General features: G+C 40.9%; 2 protein-coding genes across 3 annotated transcripts in view; one reads left to right on the top strand and one right to left on the bottom strand.

Moving 5' to 3' along the window:
* The window catches only part of TMPRSS3 (transmembrane serine protease 3), a 36292-nt gene extending 35464 nt beyond the window's left edge, over positions 1-828 (bottom strand). The window contains exon 1 of the mRNA XM_077812973.1: positions 811-828. Coding sequence (XP_077669099.1) covers positions 811-828 — 18 coding nt within the window. The remainder of the gene's footprint in view (positions 1-810) is intronic.
* Positions 829-4948: 4120 nt separating this feature from the next.
* The window catches only part of UBASH3A (ubiquitin associated and SH3 domain containing A), a 37279-nt gene continuing 20402 nt past the window's right edge, over positions 4949-21825 (top strand). Inside the window, exons 1-6 of one of the 2 annotated variants that reach the window (XR_013346306.1) lie at positions 4949-5102; positions 8842-8895; positions 11150-11336; positions 14391-14589; positions 17044-17213; positions 18290-18498. Coding sequence is in view for 1 of the 2 variants with exons in the window: in XM_077818143.1 (XP_077674269.1) it covers positions 4990-5102; positions 8842-8895; positions 11150-11336; positions 14391-14589; positions 17044-17213; positions 18290-18498 (932 nt within the window). In the remaining variant the exon portion in view is untranslated. The remainder of the gene's footprint in view (positions 5103-8841; positions 8896-11149; positions 11337-14390; positions 14590-17043; positions 17214-18289; positions 18499-21825) is intronic. The other variant, XM_077818143.1, reaches the window with a different exon arrangement.

The following is a 21825-nucleotide window of genomic DNA, read 5'->3' as shown; positions in this document are numbered from 1 at the left end:
TGCTCGAGCCTGCCTATAACCACAGTTATTTAGAGTAATTCATTCACCACATCAAGAAATTCTGACAAGCTCCTTCTTTAAATGTCAAGGCATTTTCCACAGGGTGCTTTTTAATTGCTACTGTAAATACTGTAAAGGAAAGTATAAGTTATGAACTGTGCAAAGCCTGCTCTGATCTGTCGGACTTCCCATTTAGCTTATGCTGAAGAACCTTTGAATGTTGTATGCAGATCACAAACTGCAATTAAAATGTAATTCTGGGTAAATAAACCTTACATTTTAAAATTAACAGGAAGGTATAGGATACAGAAAACTTCGGTATCTGATTCTGTAAGCTCCGTACAATCAATGACATAGTGGGTCTGATTCTGCACTCACACTGGTGTAAATCAGGAGTAAATGCTTTAAAGTCAGAGGAGCTAGTGTGCTGTAAATCCAGAATATCAGGCCCAGGAAATGTTTGCCTTGGACAAAGTACAGTTCAGCTTTGCCACCAACTTTTAGGGAACGTAGAATATCTTTTCACCATCTAGCAGAGCATTATCTATCAAAATACAACTTTTCTCTCATTCTCTCAGATATAATAGACATTCCTGGTAACTAAAAATTTCAAGAGGTATTGAATAAACTGCTGTTTTTAGGGCAGAAATAAGGAAAGAGCATACTACTGCAAATGGTTTCTGAACATAAAGAATACCTTCATTGCTACATGTGTTGCTGCTCTGGAAATAAAACAGCATTAAGACACATGACATACAGTTACAAAATGTTGGAGAATCATTATTTACTCTGGTGTAGGGTGTTACTCACCTCTTCTTGAGACGTCATCGTTAAAAACAAAAATATGTTCTTTTTTCATTATAGCAATAAGCCAGAGGGAAATCTAGTTGTTGTTAAACCAGACCACTCAGGAAATATTTTCATCAAACCACCCAGAATTGCCGGCTCAACCACTGTAACAAATGACATTATTACTGTAGTCTGTGTAATTCAGCCTGGTCATAGATATCAGGTAGCCTAGGATGACATAGCTATGGATACCAGGAAGGCAAAAACTCAGCAACTCTTTTAATCAGTGTAATCAGGTAAGGTAATATTGTGGTATTTGTAAACCTTTTCGTGAACCTGTCTGAGAGGAAACGCTCCAAAGATTAAGTCACAGGTGTGCTTGCTTGTTCCATTTATCCTAAATAAAGTGGCTGGAGAAAAGCATATGCCAGAATTCTGGGCTCTGGTGAATGAGCCCCCCAAAGCTAGTCAGTTTGGCACAGTAGGCCCTTTACCTGGTTGCATTGCTCTTTGTGAATTTGGTGTGCTCTTTGCTAAATGCACCCAGCAGGCATGAGGCAAAGAGCAAACCAAAAGATAGTTCCCAGGATAGATCTGCATTTTAACTATGAAAAGAATTCCACCTCCATAATTTTGAAAATTGTGCACTTGAGCCAATGGGAAAATTCCACATGCTCTAAACTCAGAAGCTCATGGAGCAGCTGAAATGAAAAATCCTGGTCAGAATAACAGTATAGTCATGATCTTGTTTTGATCATCTTTTTTTTTTTTTTCTTTTTTTGATGGGAGGGGAACGGGAGGTTGTGAAGCAAGCTGAAAAGCCATGCTGGTATGTAGAAGTGAAGACAGGGCTACTGAGAGACTGTGGCTTCCCTAATGAGAGTGCTAATATTTTAGACTAGGTTAGTCGCATTTACTAATGATGGGAGAATCTCAAAAGTTTCAGAGGAATCTTATTCAGACTTGGCTCTGCAAGATGGGAGTTGAACTCTTACAAGAAAAGGAGGTTGTACAATATTTCTGATACTTCCTCCTCGTAGTCAGGACACCTTTGTGACAAGAACAGCTTTTATTACCTTATTTTGGCAGGTTTCAGAGTAGCAGCCATGTTAGTCTGTATTTGCAAAAAGAAAAGGAGTACTTGTGGCACCTTAGAGACTAACCAATTTATTTGAGCATAAGCTTTCGTGAGCTACAGCTCACTTCATTGGAGGCATTCAGTGGAAAATACAGTGAGGAGATTTATATACACACAGAAATGAAAAAATGGGTGTTTATCATGCACACTGTAAGGAGAGTGATCACTTAAGATGAGCTATTACCAGCACGAGAGTGGGGGGAGGGGGGAAACCCTTTGTAGTGATAATCAAGGTGGGCCATTTCCAGCAGTTAACAAGAAAGTCTGAGGAACAGGGTGGGGGGGGGGAAATAGTTTTACTTTGTGTAATGACCCATCCACTCCCAGTCTCTATTCAAGCCTAAGTTAATTGTATCCAGTCTGAAAATTAATTCCAATTCAGCAGTCTCTCGTTGGAGTCAGTTTTTGAAGTTTTTTTGTTGAAGTATTGCCACTTTTAGGTCTGTAATCGAGTGACCAGAGAGATTGAAGTGTTCTCCAACTGGTTTATGAATGTTATAATTCTTGACATCTGATTTGTGTCCATTTATTCTTTTACGTAGAGACTGTCCAGTTTGGCCAATGTACATGGCAGAGGGGCATTGCTGGCACATGATGGCATATATCACATTGGTAGATGTGCAGGTGAACGAGCCTCTGATAGTGTGACTAATGTGATTAGGTCCTATGATGGTGTCTCCTGAATAGATATGTGGACACAGTTGGCAACGGGCTTTGTTGCAAGGATAGGTTCCTGGGTTAGTGGTTCTGTTGTGTGGTTGCTGGTGAGTATTTGCTTCAAGTTGGGGGGCTGTCTGTAGGCAAGGACTGGCCTGTCTCCCAAGATTTGTGAGAGCAAAGGTCGTCCTTCAGGATAGGTTGTAGATCCTTGATGATGCATTGGAGAGGTTTTATTTGGGGCTGAGGGTGACGGCTAGTGGCATTCTGTTGTTTTCTTTGTTGGGCCTGTCCTGTAGTAGGTGACTTCTGGGTACTCTTCTGGCTCTGTCAATCTGTTTCTTCACTTCAGCAGGTGGGTATAGTAGTTGTAAGAATGCTTGATAGAGATCTTGTAGGCGTTTGTCTCTGTCTGAGAGGTTGGAGCAAATGCGGTTCTATCCTGGAGCTTGGCTGTAGACAATGGATCGTGTGGTGTGGTCTGGGTGAAAGCTGGAGGCATGTAGGTAGGAATAGCGGTCGATTTCTGACCTAAAAGTGCCTGTTCTTCAACAAAAAGACTTCAGAAACAAACTCCAAGGAGAGACTGCTGAATTGGAATTAATTTGCAAATTGGATACAATTAACTTAGGCTTGAATAGAGACTGGGAGTGGTTGAGTCATTACACAAAGTAAAACTATTTCCCCTTGTTTATTCTCCCCCCCCCCCCCCCCCCCCATTCCTCAGACTTTCTTGTTAACTGCTGGAAATGGCCCACCTTGATTATCACTACAAAGGCTTTTCTCCCTGCTCCCCTCCTCCACTCTCCTGCTGGTAATAGCTCATCTTAAGTGATCACTCTCCTTACAGTGTGCATGATAAACACCCATTTTTTCATGTTCTGTGTGTATATAAATCTCCTCACTATATTTTCCACTGAACGCATCCGATGAAGTGAGCTGTAGCTCACGAAAGCTTATGCTCAAATAAATTGGTTAGTCTCTAAGGTGCCACAAGTACTCCTTTTCTTTTTGCTTATTTTGGCAGTTCTGCTTCTGGTCATTGCAGGAATTAGGAAGCAGAGGCATTTAAAAAAAAGGAGAAAAAAGAAAAAAAACTGTTCAAAAAGGTTCAGTTTTGGTTCAGTTAGAGGCAGGAGTGAAAGCAGAATTGGCTTGTCTACGCATGGAAATGACTAATATTTCTCTTTTTTCCTAGGGTACTGAGCAAGATCATGGGTTTGATCCTCGGCTGCTCTGAGCTCAGCCTCGGAAGACCTGGGTTTGATTCCCCACTATGCCTGACGGGAGGCTGTTAGGGAACTAGTCACAACTCCCTGATCCTCAGCCACTAGGACCTGGCGTAAGTTAACGTTTCCAGCTTGAGGTGTGGAGGCATCTTCAACTTGCATCACTGACATGAGGGCCCTCAGGAACCTTACAGCAGTGGAGAATCAGGCATAGCAAAGGATTGCTTTACCATGCCCTCTCCTGTTCCTTGATGACCCTTTCCCTCTCCCAGCCCCTGATATACACCCTGCCCCCTCAGCCCCCCCGCCCTTGTGCCAGGAGGGACATGGCAGCACAGGAGGCAGAGGAGATTCAGTGGAGATTCCCCTCATGTGGGGATTTTTTCTGGGCAATCTCTGGCCATTTTAAACTCGCTCTATAGTGTGTAAACTGGAGAGTCTGACATCCTGTCTCTCCCTGCTGCTGAGTCATCAAGGGAATGCTTTAGTTTACCCAGTACATCATTGGTCTTCGTGCTTGATTGCCAAGAGCAGCTCAGGCTGTGGAAGTACAATTTCTCCAATGCTGCCTAACCTACGTGCTTTGAAGCTGACCTGGAGGGGCCACCTTTAAAGGAGAAATTCTATTTCAGCCTCCATACTCATTCAGTTCTTAGCCTGTCTGATGGGGGTGCCAACAAGAGGCCCAGCTGTGGTGCTGGTTCTGTGAGGCGGAAATCTGTCCGCTAAGAACCAGGTTCAGACCACCAACTTATTTCACGTGTGCCGCTGGACAACCAATGCATGGCAACAGCTCATGCTCACTGACTCATTACTGCCTTGGGGTGCATTTAAAATGGTGATCTGAAAGTGAGAGATTCAGTTCCCTGCTGTAAGCAAATTTGCACTTACTATGCATTGTGCTATACTGTGGACATATACTAGGTTAGTCTTGTTGTGCTACAGTCTGTGGCAGGCATACAAAGACTGCATATAGTTCTTGCCTTTCAACCACCCTAAAGTAAAAGTGCAAAGACTAACATGCTATGAAAACAGGATATCAGCTTTTGTCAAAAAGATCACAAGGGTTTTGAGGTTTTTTTATCTTAGCTGCCTCTCCCTCCCTCTCTCTCTGTCTCTCTCTCTCTACTAATTTCTGCCTGTACTGAACATACATTCACAGGAGGAGTGGAAGAGATGGCAGTGGCTGAAACACAACTATATTCGAAGGTCTTGAACAAAGTCAGAAACAGAAGCACTTGTGCTTTACTGGAATCCCTCTTATCTATGGGATTCCCTGCACATACAGCGTGAGTAGTATTTTTAAGTTACCTCAATATATTAAAAGAATTTTCTCATAAAAATTTGAACACAGACAGCTTGCATTTTTAATAGAGAAAACAGGCAACAGCTTGACAGGGATGTTTCTGTATGTGGATAAGATCTTCTGCTTTGGGCTTAATTTATAGCATTTTGTGGCGTATTAATCTTATCCTAAAAAGAACCTACAGTGCATCCATTTATTATATCTAAATCTAAAAACTATCCACTTTTGGGTTGAGAGATTGTAAAATGTATTAAACACTTGATGCGCTCAATTATCTCCCACAGTATTACCAAAAACGAGTCACATTTTTCATTCATCACTTTTGCTGTAACGCAGTTAAGTTTAAAGACACCTTTTAGCCTATGCTGGGTTCTACGACAAAGCAAAGGCATCTTACCATATGTACGACATTAGAGACTGGGTTTATTTTTCACAAGACATTGTCTTCCTGTTTTTAAATATATAAAACTATTCAATATAACTGTCATTTTTACTCTTTTTATTCCATAAAGAATTTTTCTCAGTTTAGGATCATGTTAAAAAATTACATGCCAAAGGGAAGAGGGGAAAATAGTAGCTCCATGACAAATACAAATGCTGTCCTCAGTTATACTGGCAACCCCTGTGAGGGAGCAGCGTAACTGAGGGCAGAATTTGACTCTGCATTAAAGAAAAATGCAGTATTAAGGTCACTTTTCCCCCAAACATCTTCAGATGGGATAAGCACATTTTATGTGAGATTTTCAAAGGGATATGGGGGAATCTAGGTCCTCAACTCAGTGACAGTTGGGCAGTTTAATTTTCCTGTGTGAAAATCTCATTCTTCAAAAATTTACTCCCTTTCCTGCAAATTCCTTAACGTGTGTGTGTGTGTGCATGTGTGAGAGACAGAGAGTGAAATAAGCATCCATCAATGTGAATTCAAAACTGACTACAGTACATCTTCATAATCTGTTTTTTAATATATATATATATATATATATATATATATATATATATATATATATATATGTTGGCTTCTTACTGAAAATAAAACCAACCAGTGAAGCAACTATGTCAGTATCAAAAGTATTGAATTAATTTTCTAAAGAGCCCTCTATTTTCAGGTGCCAGCTTTAGATACCTTGGGCCTGACTTCAGAGGTACTGAGTTCCCATTGCTCCCATTATATGTCAATTGAAATTTTGGGGACACAGCTCTTCTGAAAATCTGGCTCATGGTCTTTCCCATCGGGCATCCCAAAACTGAGATACCCAAAACGAGTGGCCAGTTTTGAAAATTTTTGGCTCTGTAGTCTAAATTCTTCAAATCTTTAAAGCACAGTGGTGCTACCTATGGAGTGTATTTGTGCTTTCTAGTGTAAAGGAAACAGTTAGATAAATAGTCAAAGTGTTGAGCAAGTTTGGATAAAATTTAAAAAGTAGCCTGGATTTTTGCCTAAAATTTGAACCGAACAACGTTCTGAGCTTAGAAACTTTGGTTATTATTTTAAAACCTTTTGCATGTGTTTTCAGTTCCTGATTTCAGCCATTCAGCATTCCTGGCCTGGCCCAAACCAGTACTCATTGTTATTAGCATTTCCAGACAGGGATCTGATAGTTTATTCTTCTTCTAAAACAGTACTTTAAAATATATATATTTAAGATAGCCTGATCTTACATGATTCAGAGCTGCAGTGCCATAATCTCTTTTACACTAAGGCCCCTTTACATGGAGCAGTTTAAAGGAGCATTCATGTAAATGGGAATCAGGCAGAATCTCAGCAGCACGTTAACCCCCAGGCTTACAGAGTACTCATTGTTATTAGCATTTCCAGACAGGGATCTGGTAGTTTATTCTTTTTCTAAAACAGTACTTTAAAATATATATATTTAAGAACTCTTCTCCTTTCTGTTTGAATGATCTTTGTAGACCTAGGATCCATTTTTGCATTAAATTGCCTTATTGTCTACTATTTGCTTTGTGGAAGTGCACAGGAGCCCTAGTCACAGGCCAGGATGCCACCGGGCAAGGTGCTATACAAACACAGAAGAACCCTAGTTGCTGCTTCAATAAGCTTAAAGTCCTAATATGAGCTGAGACAACAGATAGATACAGACCGGCACAAGGAAACAATGAGACAATGCTGATTGGTATGGTAGGCAGAGGTCTCAGCACCCCAGCTGCCTAGCCATCTGTCAAGTTTTCTATAAGCCTAATGGCAAAGGATAATTTTAAGGAGGAAAATGAAGGAAAACAATGATTTGGCTTTGTAGATGTTGACCGGGAGCATTCCCAAGAGTTGGGGGTTGCATGGGAGAAAGAACAAAAGCTCATTTGAAAATTGATGGAGGATGGCATTGGCAAAGAGAAGGCAGGAGCTGACCTCTTGATAGTGTATGGGAGATGATAGGTAGGGTACGGATCGCTGCTGAAGGGCCTTGGAAGTGAAAACAAGTTGCTTATGCGTGATGCTATGGAGAAAGGGGAGCCAGTGGAGGGAGGCAAAAAGAGGGGTGACATGATTAAAGCAACCAGTGATCTTCACAGCAGCATTCTGAATGGATATGAGTGGGTAAGATTGCATTTGTCAAGGCCAGAGAGAAGGATGTTGCAGTAATCAAGACACGAGATGATGAGAGCCTGGACGAGTGTGTTGGCGGTGAGGACGGATGAGAAAGGTCATACCTTAGAGATGTCGTGCAGAAAGAATCAGCAAGATTTGCACATAGTTAGGACATAAGGTCCTAAAGAGAGGTTTGAGTCATTCAAAGCTGACACCCAGTTTACTGGCCTGAGTGACAGGAAGGATTGTGGTGGTGTCCACAGTGCTCAGAAAGAAAGTAGCGGGAGGGCTTGGGGGAAAGATTAAGAGTTGTATTTTGGCCATGTTGAGCCTTCAGTAATAAAAGGACACAGCATGTCATACATAAGTAACACGTTTAATTCTTTATTTACAAATCCACATACAATTTTCTCCCTGGGGCGAAGAAGACAGAAAAAAGCACATGAGATCAGCCGCACTGTTTAATGTGCTGCTGGAAGGTGCACAGATACTACAGGGCTGGATGCAGTATAAGAACTTGAACAGAAGGGAATTAAATGTTACAAATTTGGCTTCAAGACCCCAACAGGCAGAAAATCTTGTTTCAAGTGTAGCAAATATTGTCTCTTGGGTGTAGCAAAAGAAACACACTAGTCATAGTGAGTTTTAGAATTGTGGCCAGGTTGAAATATCCAGTTCCTCTGCTGGACTTCTCCCCACCTCCCCCACCCCAAGAAACTCGACTTGGTCTCAAAGACGTGTATGTGCAGGAACATACTGCCCTGATAGAAAAAGAAACTGAATTTGGGTATAATTTGGTTCCATAGAACAGTAATTACATATTAGAGATAGACCTGAACCAAAACGCCAAACCTGAACCAAAATCCCTGAACTTGTGGCTCAAATCTGTCTCTCTAACGGGCAGAAACCAAACACTGACTCCTTTGGGAAAATTTGGATCCAGATTTCCAGATCCCAAGTATAAGAGTGTTTGGATCTAAGGTTTTGGTTCTGCCCAAATACAGTGTTTGGAGCTGAGATTTTGTTTGACTCATCTCTGATAATAATGTGGGCCCATATACAGTACAAATCATGCTTATACAGTGTATTAAGGAAAAGTCTCCAGAACTCAAAGGAGAATTTGCTGTCTTACTGCATCTATTCTTTTCTCATGGTGAATCCACTTTATTTTCCTTAGGCAAAAAGCTTTGGCTGCTACGGGACACAAGACAGCAGAAGAGGCTTCAAAGTGGTAAGAATGAAACAATTTACAGTTCCCCAAAGAGTACTTTCACATGAAACTGAATGAAATGTAGCTGCTTATGGGCTATTTCCCCACGGGATTTGGCTTTAGCAGACTTCATGATAAAAATGAAATTAAATCTGAACTCATCTTTATTTTGCTTTATGGGAATAGTTTTATTCAATCTTGTTTCTTGTAGGCATAAAATTATTTGCACAAAGTAAGAGCAGAGTTACTGCTTCCTAGATGATGGTTCTATTTTATGGAACATGAGAGAACCTGTGGGTGTGGCGGATGGATGCTGTCATGATCACCTAATTTTGACATAGTCAAAGAAGGGAGGATTGTGAGGAATCATTATGTAATAAATGTGTCCAATTTCTCACACCTCCACTCGTGCACAAAAAACTCTTGCTCTCACGGAACTGGATGGTGACTATAGATCGGAGAGGAAAGCTTAGATACTCAGCCCATGAGGCAAAAGTAGAAAAGGAGGTGTTCAAGATCAGAGAGATTACAATTGTAAATGAATTTGGAACATGTTAGGTTAAAAGGCATTGACTGGAGGGAACACAACCCCAGGTGGGAAAAGGCTATAAAATCAAGCGGAATGGCTAAGAGTTTACGGTTTTAAAAATAAGAATCCAGGATAGGCATGACCATGGGTAATGTCAATTGCTATTCGTGGGTCATCTGAATTTTTTTCTCCAGCTTGAGACACAGGTGATGGAGTATGGAGATGTTGCTGATGCTGATTTATTTTGCAATTTAAATCCCAAATCTAAGGGCATGTCTACACTATACCCCTACAGCAGCACAGCTGGAAGGCTGCGGCTGTGCCACTAGAGAGTCGTAGTGTAGATGCTTCCTACGTTAATGGAAAGGGGTTTCTCGGTTGATGTAGTTATTCCACCTTTCTGAGAGGCAGCAGTGACATGGGCAGACGAATCCTTCTGTCGACTGCACAAGGGATTAGTTTGACACAAGGGAGATTTAATTGGGTGTGGGTCCTGCTTTGAGCAGGGGGTTGGACTAGATGACTTCCTGAGGTCCCTTCCAACCCTGATATTCTATGATTCTATGACCCAGCTACACCATTCAGGCCACAACATTTTTCACAAACTTGAGTGACGTAGCTAGGTCAATCTAATTTTTAAATGTAGACCAGACCTGAGTCAAATCTCAAACCCACACTCTGTGCTGATATTTGTGAGACACAGAAGAGAGATAAAAGAGCACGCAGCACCAACAATGCCTCCTACAAAGCAACTGATGTTGCTTCAAGTGGGGCAATGTGAGGCAAATACAGTTAATCATCCAGATACAAAGGCTTAGAATGAGAACATTGCACAGTTGAAATATGCATTATTGTATATTCCTCTTTGTTGTGTTTCCAGCAAGGCTGAGAGGACACAAGTTATGACTTTTACTTAGAGTTTATACTACAAAGAAGGTGGTTCTGGATTTTTTGGATCTGGGTCCATGTGTTGCAAACCATGCTGATATGTGGCATATACTTCTGACACCAGAGTGGTGATCAAGTGGTGGATTGCATGTTCATCCCAGCATATGTCCAGTTCAACATAGGCTACAAAACAAGCTCCATCAGAAATTACTTCATGCTGTGAATTGAAAAAAATCGGAAGCGGATCGTGCTGCAGTTCCCAAAGCAAAATGACTGTTATTACAGATTGGATTACGATTTATTAATTTCAGTTGATGCATTTTCTTTTGGGGTTTTTTTTTTTTGGTGGGGGTGTTTTGTTTTGTTGTTGTTGTTTTAACTAGAGGTGGATAAAAATGCCAATTGTTTTTTGAAGGATTTTTTTAAAACCTATTTTTTCAAAACGACCTCCCAATTTTATTTTTTTTTTTCATTTTTTGGTGGTTTGCTCCCCCCACCCCTTTTCCTCCCTTTTCCAATGGCAAAATAGAAAATGGGGGAGAAAATCAAATAAACAATAGCACAAGTTTTCTGTTTTCAAATACTGAAAATTATGTTTTCATTTTCAAATGTAAAAAAAAATAAAAATTTTCATTTAAAAACCAAAAGAACTCATCCCATCAATAAATATCATAAGGGGGAATTTTTTGACTAACTCTAGTTTTAATCTGTTCTTATTTCATTATGAGTTTCTGCTCATGTAATGACTGGTCGCTTTTCTTTCTCTGCTTTTATTGTGGATGTCTTCACCAGAGCAACGGAGGAATGTGTACACAATCGTGCCTTAACTTACCCTGTGCGATGCACTCTCAATTTCAGGTTGCACTCTCATTGTAATGATCCTTCTTTGGATGATCCAATCCCTCAGGAGTACGCGCTCTATTTGTGCCCTACTGGACCCTTGCTTGACAAACTGCAGGAATTTTGGAAAGAGAGCAAGAACCAATGTGCAAGAAACAAAGCCCATGAGATTTTCCCACACATAACTCTTTGTGATTTCTTTACGGTAAGAAAGCCTTTAACAATTCCATTGAGCACAAAAAACATGCTAATGTAAAATTAAGATTGAAATCTGGGCTCTCTTGAGCATGTATTTTCACTTGCTCTTACAATTATTTTGCACTAATAATTCCTCACATAATTGGAGAAACTCAGGTGTGATTGTTTTCTATCTGCAAGTAGGAGCACAAATGGTAGTGTGTAAAAATTATATGGATGAGGAATTCAATATGCAAAGGTCAGTGTGTTCAAATAAATGTCATGTTTTGAAAACCCAGCAATAGTATCCCATCACAAAGTATGCTGGGACACAGGCTAAGGTAATTGCATTTATTCCCCTCTACATTTACAAATATCAATAAAAATATTCAGATGGTGGATATTGAGGAATAGTCAGGCCAACAAATGTTATGAACTGGAAGTAGGGATTAGAGGGAGATTTTCAAATCTCATGAGAGCAGAGTGGCTGGATTTAGGCTTTTTTGAGGTCTGATCGTTTAAACTCTATGTATGAATATGTCAGTGCAACTGCACACCTAATTTGTACATGCAGCTAACATGGCTGTATTTGCAAATCATGTATTTGCATGTGCAAGTGGTCAATAGTATCTCTTTTTGCCTTCTGAGCATACAAATTAGGCAAGCAGTTGCATACGCAGTGTGCACAGAAAAGCAAACCCTCAGCCATATTATCTACTTAACATCCTCTGTGCATTCGTTTGTCAGTGTTTTTGGATGCTGACTGGAAGAACAGTAGTTGCTCTCAGCTCACTGTTGAGAAAGTTTCACATACTAAAAATAGGTATAGAAAAAAAGCTGGTTCTCTTTGCTTTTTCTTCCTGCTTTGGCTGGGGCTCCATTTGCTCTCCTGCCCATCGCAGCTCACATTCTATACCTTAGTATTGCCATGGAGTAAAATCTTAAAAAGTGTGTAAGTGACTTAGGAGCCTAAATCCTATTTTCAAAAGTACTTTAGAGACAGATTTACAGATTTAGGGGCCTAAAGATGCTGATAGGTACCTAGGGGGATTTTCAAAAGCTCCTAAACAGGAAATTCACCTAGATGCTTTTGGCACCAAAATATCTTTGTAAAGCCTAAACTACCCAGGAGGGTAATTTTGCACTGAGTTTTTATGCACTAACTGCTGCATATTAGATAGTCACAGCAATTACATACACCAGGCAACTGTTTTCTGCTTCAATATAATTCAGTGTGTCTAAACTAGTTGTCCACAATGTCTACATTATCTATGATTTATCTTGTCCTTTGGCAGTTAGTAGCCTAAGTCTAAGGCTATGTCTACACTACATAGCTTTCAGTGACACAGCCAAGCCGCTAACAGGTGCGCAGTGTAGCTGCTGTTTGTCGGCAGGAGAGAGCTCTCCTGCCCACAAAAAATTTCCGCTCCCGACAAGCAGCAGCAGCTTAGTCGGCAGAAGAGCACTCCTGCCGACTAAGTGCTGTTCACTTTGGTATTTCTTGTCAGTAAAACTTTTGTCGTTCATGCCTTTTAACCTAACATGTTGTCTTTTTAACACCCCTGAATGACAAAAGTTTTGCAGACAAAGTTCCAGTGTAGACAAAGCCCAACTGAAAATCAATGAGACTTAAGATCCTAAGTACCTAAGTCAGTTTTGAAAATGGAACTTAGCCTCCTAAATAACTTAGGCACTTTTGAAAATTTGACCTGTGATCAGAGTGTTTTCTGAATCTAAAGATAATATAATCTAAATAATACGCCCTATGAATATCGAGATATTCTCTACAGAATGAAAAGGGGTACTTGTGGCACCTTAGAGACTAACCAATTTATTTGAGCATAAGCTTTCGTGAGCTACACCTCACTTCATCGGATGCATTCAGTGGAAAATACAGGGGGGAGATTTTATATACACAGAGAATATGAAACAATGGGTGTTACCATACACACTGTAACGAGAGTGATCAGGCAAGGTGAGCTATTACCAGCAGGAGAGAAAAAAAACCTTTTGTAGTGATAATCAAGGTGGGCCATTTCCAGCAGTTGACAAGAACGTGTGAGGAACAGTAGTGGGGGGGAGGGGGGAAATAAACATGGGGAAATAGTTTTATTTTGTGTAATGACACATCCACTCCCAGTCTTTATTCAAGCCTAATTTAATGGTTACTCTCATTACAGTGTGTGTGGTAACACCCATTGTTTCACTTTCTGTGTGTATATAAAATCTCCCCCCTGTATTTTCCACTGCATGCATCTGATGAAGTGAGCCGTAGCTCATGAAAGCTTATGCTCAAATAAATGTGTTAGTTTCTAAGGTGCCACAAGTTCTCCTTTTCTTTTTGCGGATACAGACTAACACGGCTGCTCCTCTGAAACCTCTCTACAGAATGAGTCTTAAACAGCATCCCCCCAAAGGATCAATGTGTACACTTCAGTGGAAGAATGGCATGGGTATCACTAAAACTATATTGATCTGTAAAAGTTTTAGAGACCTTTCGTTGCTGGCAAAGTTGCACATTAGCATCCTTGCAGCACTTCGCCATTAGCTTAGACAACGATCTATTGAAGCAATATGGAAAGTGCCGCGATGGAGCAGTTGGACAAAGAAATTATATTCATTATACTTTCATACTGTATAATGCTGCTGAGACTACAAAATAAAGAGAACAAGTGTCATAGCAAAATGTCAAACACCGTGGAACTAGTTGGCCATTAACGACATTTATAGGAAATAAACATTTATTAATTTGTAATGCACGTAGAGTGTTCTTGCAAGGTGTCAGATGTCAAAGTCTGAATTAACCACAGAAAGCATGTATGGGCAGCAGCACTGTCAAGCTTCCGTACAATGTATCTCAACCCCATCATAGGTGGAATATTTCAGGGGATAAGAAAGTAATGTAAACTCTGTGAATCTTCAGTACTTGTTCTTTCTGCTGTGACTGCCAGCCGGAGTGCCAACTAATACCGAACGATGGTAGTGGTTTTATGGTTTGGATACTGACCAGTAGGAATTGTTTAGGAGGCAGTGGGTGCCGCTGATGGTTTGTAATGCATGCCCCCCATATGTTTTCTTTTAGTGTGAAGACCGGAAAGTGGAATTCTTGCATGAAGCCCTCAAGAAAGTTGGTGACAGGTTTATAAATTTGTTCCCACCTGTCATTTCTGTATCACTACATTCGTCTGTCAGCTACCTTGGTTTCTTCATTAATGATGCCCATGCAAATGTCATCAAAGAGTTTGCTGTGGCTTTTGCTACTGAGGCTTCAATCTTGGCAGGTACCATCAATGTCAATTGGAAATTGTAGTAATTTAAGTATCTCCTGAATTTCTGATGGGGCTCAGATCAGATTCTGGTATTCGCTTCATGCAACCATCCTGCCCCAAAGTTTTGAAAAAATCATGCTTGGGGAAAGTGAGGGGCAGGGGATGAGAAGAGTTGGGGGCCCTGCTTTCTCGCTTATTTTACCCAGCAGACATAATGTATCAGCCTAAGATATCTCTTTTTCCCAAAAGCCAGACACATAAAATGGCAGTTAATAGAAACACTTCATGGTGTTCTTATTATCTTTGAGAAATCTAAGCAAAGCCTTCACTTTGTAACATTCTGTAGGCAATTACTGGGTAGATTTATCTGTAATATATATATATACTGTGTATCTCTCTGTATTTAGGCACTTAACTGTGGTCATCTCCATGGTTTCTGAGGCAGGCTTGATATCTGTTCAGTGTTGCATTGCTAAACAGCAGTTTCAGGTCAAGGGGTTACCTTAGTAGGTGTCATGGGTTTTTTATAAAAATAAATTAATGCATAAAGTGGAAGCATAATGTGAAGTATTAATGTTCTGAGCCTCCAAAATGGAAAGGGACAGAGAGTATAAAACTTCACCACCCTTAAACTTGAAGCCTGGCACATAATTTAGGATAATGGTGAGTTTTATGATCATGGATGAGGAAATGCAAGAGAAAACAAATGAGTCCAGAAGCAATACATCAGCCAAAGCCTTATCATGTCAGATCCTCTAGCTCTATTCTTTAGTTATGGCAGTGTGGGAAGGTGATGGGCCCCTTTGGCTTTTGGTGACATTCAGGTTACTAAGGTCATGCTGTGACGAAAGGGAGGCAGGAAGAAAGATAGGCATCCAAACAGATCTGTAAATGTCTGGAATTCCTGCAATGCCCCCACAGACTAGTCAGCTCTCATGGTTTGTTACTGAGTTACAGATTTCCCTTCAGGGACCTGTGCTTCGCAGTGATCCTTGAAAACTGCATAAGTGAGACATGAAATACTGAAATAGAAGTTTACTACATTGATGTCACAGATCAAATCAATAAATATCGCTAAGAATGCCAAAGACTAATGTTAAGCATCTGTAAGTGTAATTCAAAAGACAAAAGGCCAAATGCTGGGTCCATCTTACACTGCAATAAGAAGAGGAGGGAAAGGTAGGTATATATTCAAAGCAATGTTTCTTATGCTGGGGAAGGCAGAAGAACTGAAGACTCTATGAAGTCCAATAAGGACTTTGCAGTACAGCTCTGGTATGTTCTTGGATATTACAGTGATGAGTATTATAAATAGCCTTATAATATATAGACAATAATGGGTGCAATAAGGCTTGATACAAAAGAGGTCAAGGGGGGGATTGATCTGTATATTTGTCTTTCTTTGAGTTTTCCTTAGCACTCATCACATCAGCGTACAAGTGTTCTGCAGGTAGGAGCCATGGATTTCCCACCAAGCAATCTCCATAGATCCTGACCTCCTTTCTCCTGCTCCAGAGATAACAGAGGTTACTGCAGGCCTAGGGCTCCAGTCACCCAGTACTGCTCCTGTGTGAGGAAGGGAAAGAGATAGCCTTGGGGTTAAGGGTTCCAGCTATCTCCTCGTGGGAGAGAGAAAGGTGGGCTAAGGGGAGGGGGCTGTTTCAAAGCCATTATCTAAGCAACCTCTTCTTGACCATGTGTCCCATTCATTCTCTCCAAGCTGTAATGCCACCTCCTCCTCACAGTCAGCTCGCTACCCTAATTGGGAGGCACGGCCTCCCCATATGCAGGGGGGCTGGAACAATTTGTATAATTGGGGTGCTAAGAGCCATTGAACTATACTGTAAACCCTGGATATGATGGAAACCACTTCAAGCCAAGGGGTGCAGCAGCACCCCCAGCATCCCTAGGTCCAGCTCCTTTGCCCATATGTCATCTTCCAACACTCTGATTTCTATGTTTGGCAGTCAGGACAGTTGCAGGGAAAGGAGAGGAGTCAAGTGTGCAAAGGACTTTGGGGTGGGGTCATGAGATCATGGAGGATAGGCACTATGCAGCTGCATCAGAGAGAGAGAGAGAGTACCTCTCTCAGGGTCCATGGAGTTATATGCAACTGCAGAGCCCAAGTGGACTGTGCACCAGCTGATGGCTTAGCAGGATTTGGTTGATAGTATTTTCATTTCTGAGAAGTAATATTTTGTCGAAGAAAATAAGGGAGTATTCATTGGTGAACCAGAAAGAATGAAATATTTTTTTAGAGCAAGGGTGAACTGTGCACATCACCAGATTAAGAATGTTCACTTGGAAATAGTGTAATAGTCTGAAAGATTGCCTTTGATTACTACATTGTTTCATATACTGTGCAGAAGCCTATGGAATAAAATTCTGCTTCATGGTGCTAAATAAACAGCCTAGGTACACTTCACCTCATTTTGTGACCTTATAGGATTATTATTTTATTCCTAGATTGCCGCGTGAAACCCTGCACAAAGCAGCTGCACCTTACCCTGGCTCATAAGTTTTATCCTCACCATCAAAAGACTTTGGAACAATTAGCCAAATCTATCAACCCAGGACAAAGCTGTCTCTGGACAGCTGCTCTGTATTCTAGAGATATGCGCTTTGTAAATTACCAGGTACAGCGTTCAACATTACTTAGTCTTCTGTAGTCATGTATTTAAAAGCCTTCCTAAAGTAGATTTGTTTTTTATTTATGAACAAAAAAGTGTGCATAACTCAGTTTCAGTATACATTACAATGCAAGGTGCTTCTTTTGGCTGAAAAATTGTATTCTCAAATCAGTGGAAGATAACCATGCGACATTGTGTGGCTGTTGATATGCAGACCAGTCAGATCTAATTCCAAACTCAAACAGGAAAACTTAATTTTAGACTATTATGGAGTGTGAAAATAAGAAGACAGAAAATAAGCATGAAGTATTTGAAAGTACCAGCATTTTTCCAGGCAAGATCACTGCATAACTGTAAAAACATAAGTTAGTTGACTGTACCTAACTTGGAAAAACCGGTAAGGGCTGAATACCCTAATGTAGGGCATGACTATATCCCTGTGGATTTTCTGCTCAAAGGATTCTTGATTAAAATTGGTCAACATTTTTCAACTTTTCAATGAAGTTTTTTCATTAAGAAGTCTAAATTTTTTCATGACATTTTCACCATTTTTCAACCAGATAAGTACAGCATATCATTTGAATTATGGTAGCACCTCAGAACCCTAGTCAAGGATCAGGACCCTATTGTGCTAGGCACCGTACAAACAAAACACAAAGACAGTCCCTGCCCCACAGATCTTACAATCTAAGTACAAGATAAGAGATAGCCTAGTGTGCAACACTATGAAACTTACAGTATTTTTTTTCATATGCCAGATAATTATAAATTATGGAAAACATACCTACAAATATTTCTGTCTTTTTTAAACTATTCTACACTTGTTACAGAAAATGAGATTTTTCTGAACAAACGTCTATTTTTATATATAGTGTAAGAGTCCACTACACTCTTTTTCTCTATGATAACGAAAAATGTCATTAAAGAATAAGCTACAGTATTAAAAAAAAATAGAGAAACAATTTACGGTACATAGTTAAGCAGCTGTTCTCTGAAATGCTCCATCACTGATAACATTAATGTTCTGGAAATGAGACCTGGCATGCATTTGAAGACATTTCCTTTTTTAAATTACCCACCAGATCTTGCAAGCACTCTTCCAATACAAGCCTCAGAACATTGATGAACTAATGCTGAATACTGGAGATTTGATATATGTTGACCGATCACAACAATCCGATGTTAGTGATGGCTGGGTGATTGGTACCTCGCACCGGACTGGCTGCAGAGGATTTCTTCCTGAAAATTACACAGAAAAAGCCAATGAGTCAGATACTTGGGTCAAACACAGGTTAGTAAAGCTCCTCTCTGTAATTTCCATGCATGGCTATAGGTACTGTTCTATATTAGCTCCCAAATGCAGTGATTGAGGTCTTTTGACCCACCCTGTTGGAAGGTATTGGAACCCTGCAAAGATGCTGATTGATTCTTGCTGACCCATTACAGGAAGTGGGTGCCTTAACACTACCTGGGAAATAAGGAGGTGAGAGTGGTTCTCTGGGCAGAGCTGGCATAGGGTCTGATACACAACATAGCATGCAGTGTACACATTTATAGCGAAGTGGCATCCACAATTACACAGCGTAAGCCAGTAAGCATCAACAGTCCTTAAGGAGGAAACTTGGCGGGGGGGGGGGGGGGGGATTTGAGCTTGGAATTTATGTCATGCTGTCATTAGTTTATTTGTAATTAAGCCAAGTTGCAGGAAATTAATTTTGACCCTATACAGTGTGTGGCTGAGTTGTGGAGCTCTCTTTTCCTTCCTTTCTTTTTTCTACTCTTGTTTTCTCTTAGTTCTCTCTCTCTCTCATGCTATTCACTGTATCCCAGTTCTGCCTCCATAACTTAACAAAACAAAGACAAACAAACCAACAGAATTAGAGACCAGGCCTATATTCACATTCTGTGTGGGATGCCTCCTTTCCCCCATATTTCACCTTCGGTTTTGATCTTTAATTTTCTTCAGAGCAAGAACTATGTTGGCTTATGTGTTTGGAAAACATCTTTTGGAGCTATTAAAATATAGACAAGGATCATCTTTCAAGAATTTCTGCTAGCAAATCTTAGGTTAGAGGGGGAACACACCCTGAAGAATGCTCTCTAGAGCTGTGCCCTCCAGCCGCCCTGGTATGACCCCTCAAACTGCAGGGTCTCTAGCATGCAGAGATTTTGCGTGAGGGCTTCCATGGACTTCAGGGCAGGGGACAAATATGCACTGGAACTGTAATGTCTCCCACATCCATGCTCCCTGTTGCATTTACTCACCAGTTTGTTCCCCTGTGCCTGTGTCACAGAAGAGGAGTGTCTGTCCTATCAATTCAAGAGCCTCTTTCATGAGTGCAGAGACCAATTTGTGTCTTATACATAAGTGATTGTTACTCACTCTACACTGAAATTTGGCGTTCAAAGACTCAACCCAGGAACACTTTTCATACCAAATTTGGCGCAAGTTGTTTTTAGAGGGCTTAGGAACATTAAAATAAAAGAATTGTGGCTGCAGATGCTTTTTGGTCCCTGTGTAACTTAAAAATCTTAATGAATTTTAGAAGAAAATATTCTGCAATACAGATCGGCCCCTTAGCCTATGTTCTGCTTATTGCATCTTCTTTCTTCTTGTTTTGCATTGTTAGAGGTTACAGTGATAATTAGAAATGAGGAAATGTGGAGGCTGCTTCCCCACATAGGTGCCACCTTGATCTTGATGATTTTACTGCATTTCAAAGGCATCTGTCTCTGTGCTGCATTTTGCTCTGAAGTTGCAAGCTCTGCAGATGGTATTTATAGATAAGAGCTTAGCTTCTACACAAAAAGCTGAAAAACAGTCCTTGCTGTATCCTTGAAGGGAGGGAGCTAACTGTGTATCATTTCCTGTCTGACACATTTAAGAGGGTTTACACACTCTCCTTGCCATGAATTAATATCTGTTTAACATTATACGGGACAGTTCGTAGGTCAGAAACAGCATGCTTTGGTAAGTGTATAAAATAATTTGGCACAGGAAGCATACCCATGGACTAAGGACTCACTTATGTCCCTCCTGGGGCTACACAGTCCTTAGATCTGACTATATAGGAAAAGCAGGTCTACTCACCTACTTGTCCCACCAACTGGTGGGTGGGTGGGGATGGGATGAAGCCTTAGCTCCACCACCCTTCACTCAATGGCCAAGGAGCTGAGCCAGCATGGGGGGAACATGAGCTGTAGTAATTTGGCACTGGTGTAGACCAGCAGTAAATTACTATCCACCAGGAGGAAGTAGGAGGAAATTTTTGTATTAGATGGGTGTCTCTTCAGGATGCACAATCCTCCTGCAGTTATTCCTGAGGTGTGCAGCTTAGGGCTTGTCTACATGACAAGTTACTGTGCTGCAAGCCCAGGTGTGAATCTGTAGTGCACTAGCTTGCTATCCAGTATTGTCCTGTGTGGACACTGCTATATTGCACCGAAGGCCCCAGAGTGTGGTTCAGCTTAACCCATTGCTCATGTGGTTGCCTGAATCACAAACTAGCTAACTGGAAGGTTTGGTACAGATCTGGCTTTACTCTAATTTGTGAATCAGATTTTTTCAATATTCATTCCTTGTACTGAGACTGCAGCTAAAAATATATACATACATCCCAGATCATCACATCATTGCATAGTCTATTGGCCTATTTATTCAAGGGAGCAGATTTTTTTAAATATACATGTTTTGGGGATTTCAAGTATTAGAAAAGCGTAAAAGTGCATCTTCTGAAGTCTCCTTGATTGGCACATTATTATTGCATCCCTTTCATGGGGCAAAATTGCAATGTTAGGCTAAATATTGGGGTGAGCCTTAGAACTATATAGAGCCTGATCCAGTACTGAAGCCAGTGAAATGTTCTCATTGACTTCAGGAGGTGCAGAATGTGCTGCCTTCCCACCCGCCACATGCCTGTGCCAGTTCACAAGATTACAGAGGTGGACATATGGTAGCTACTACCTTAACCTTCATTGAATGCGTATGGTATGATAGTGTTATTATTGTTATGCTGAGAGGTACTGGTGACTGCATCATTCAGAAACCTCTTTGAGACTGGGTGTGAATGTCCCCTTCTTTGAATGTAACTGCCAGGCTGAGTTAATGAGAAGCCTCCCAACACAGGCCATGTCTACATTACAGCAGCCACAGTGACACAGATACAACACTGCAGCTGTGTCGCTGTAGCACCATAATGTAGCTGCTTCCTACATTGACAGGAGGAGTTTTTCCATTGATGTACTTAATCCACCTCTCTGAGAAGTGATAGCTAGGTCAGTGGAATAATTCTCCCATTGACTTAGCAATGTCTACACCAGGGGTGGGGGGCTAGTTCAAACTTACTGTGGTCCTCCAGGCACAAAATGTTTCAGTCATGAGTGACCTAGCTAAGTTGATCTAATTTTTAAGTGTAGACCAGGTCTAAGATAAATGGGGGTTGTGAACCTTCCCAAGAGCTTGGAGTGAGAGGGCAGAGGGGGTTTGCTGAGTATTGTTTGTGTTGTGCATATGAGGGGAGGGAGAACAAACAGAACAGAAAGAGAGGCAGAGGCAAAAAGCAAGAAAGCCAAGTAGTAGCTAGTGAGTACAGTGTGACCCACACAAAGAGAGCTTTGG

Source organism: Eretmochelys imbricata, chromosome 1 (genome assembly GCF_965152235.1).
Source record: "Eretmochelys imbricata isolate rEreImb1 chromosome 1, rEreImb1.hap1, whole genome shotgun sequence".
NCBI lineage: Eukaryota > Metazoa > Chordata > Testudines > Cheloniidae > Eretmochelys > Eretmochelys imbricata.
Note: the sequence above shows the minus strand (reverse complement) of the source record. Positions and strands in the feature narration are given on the sequence as shown.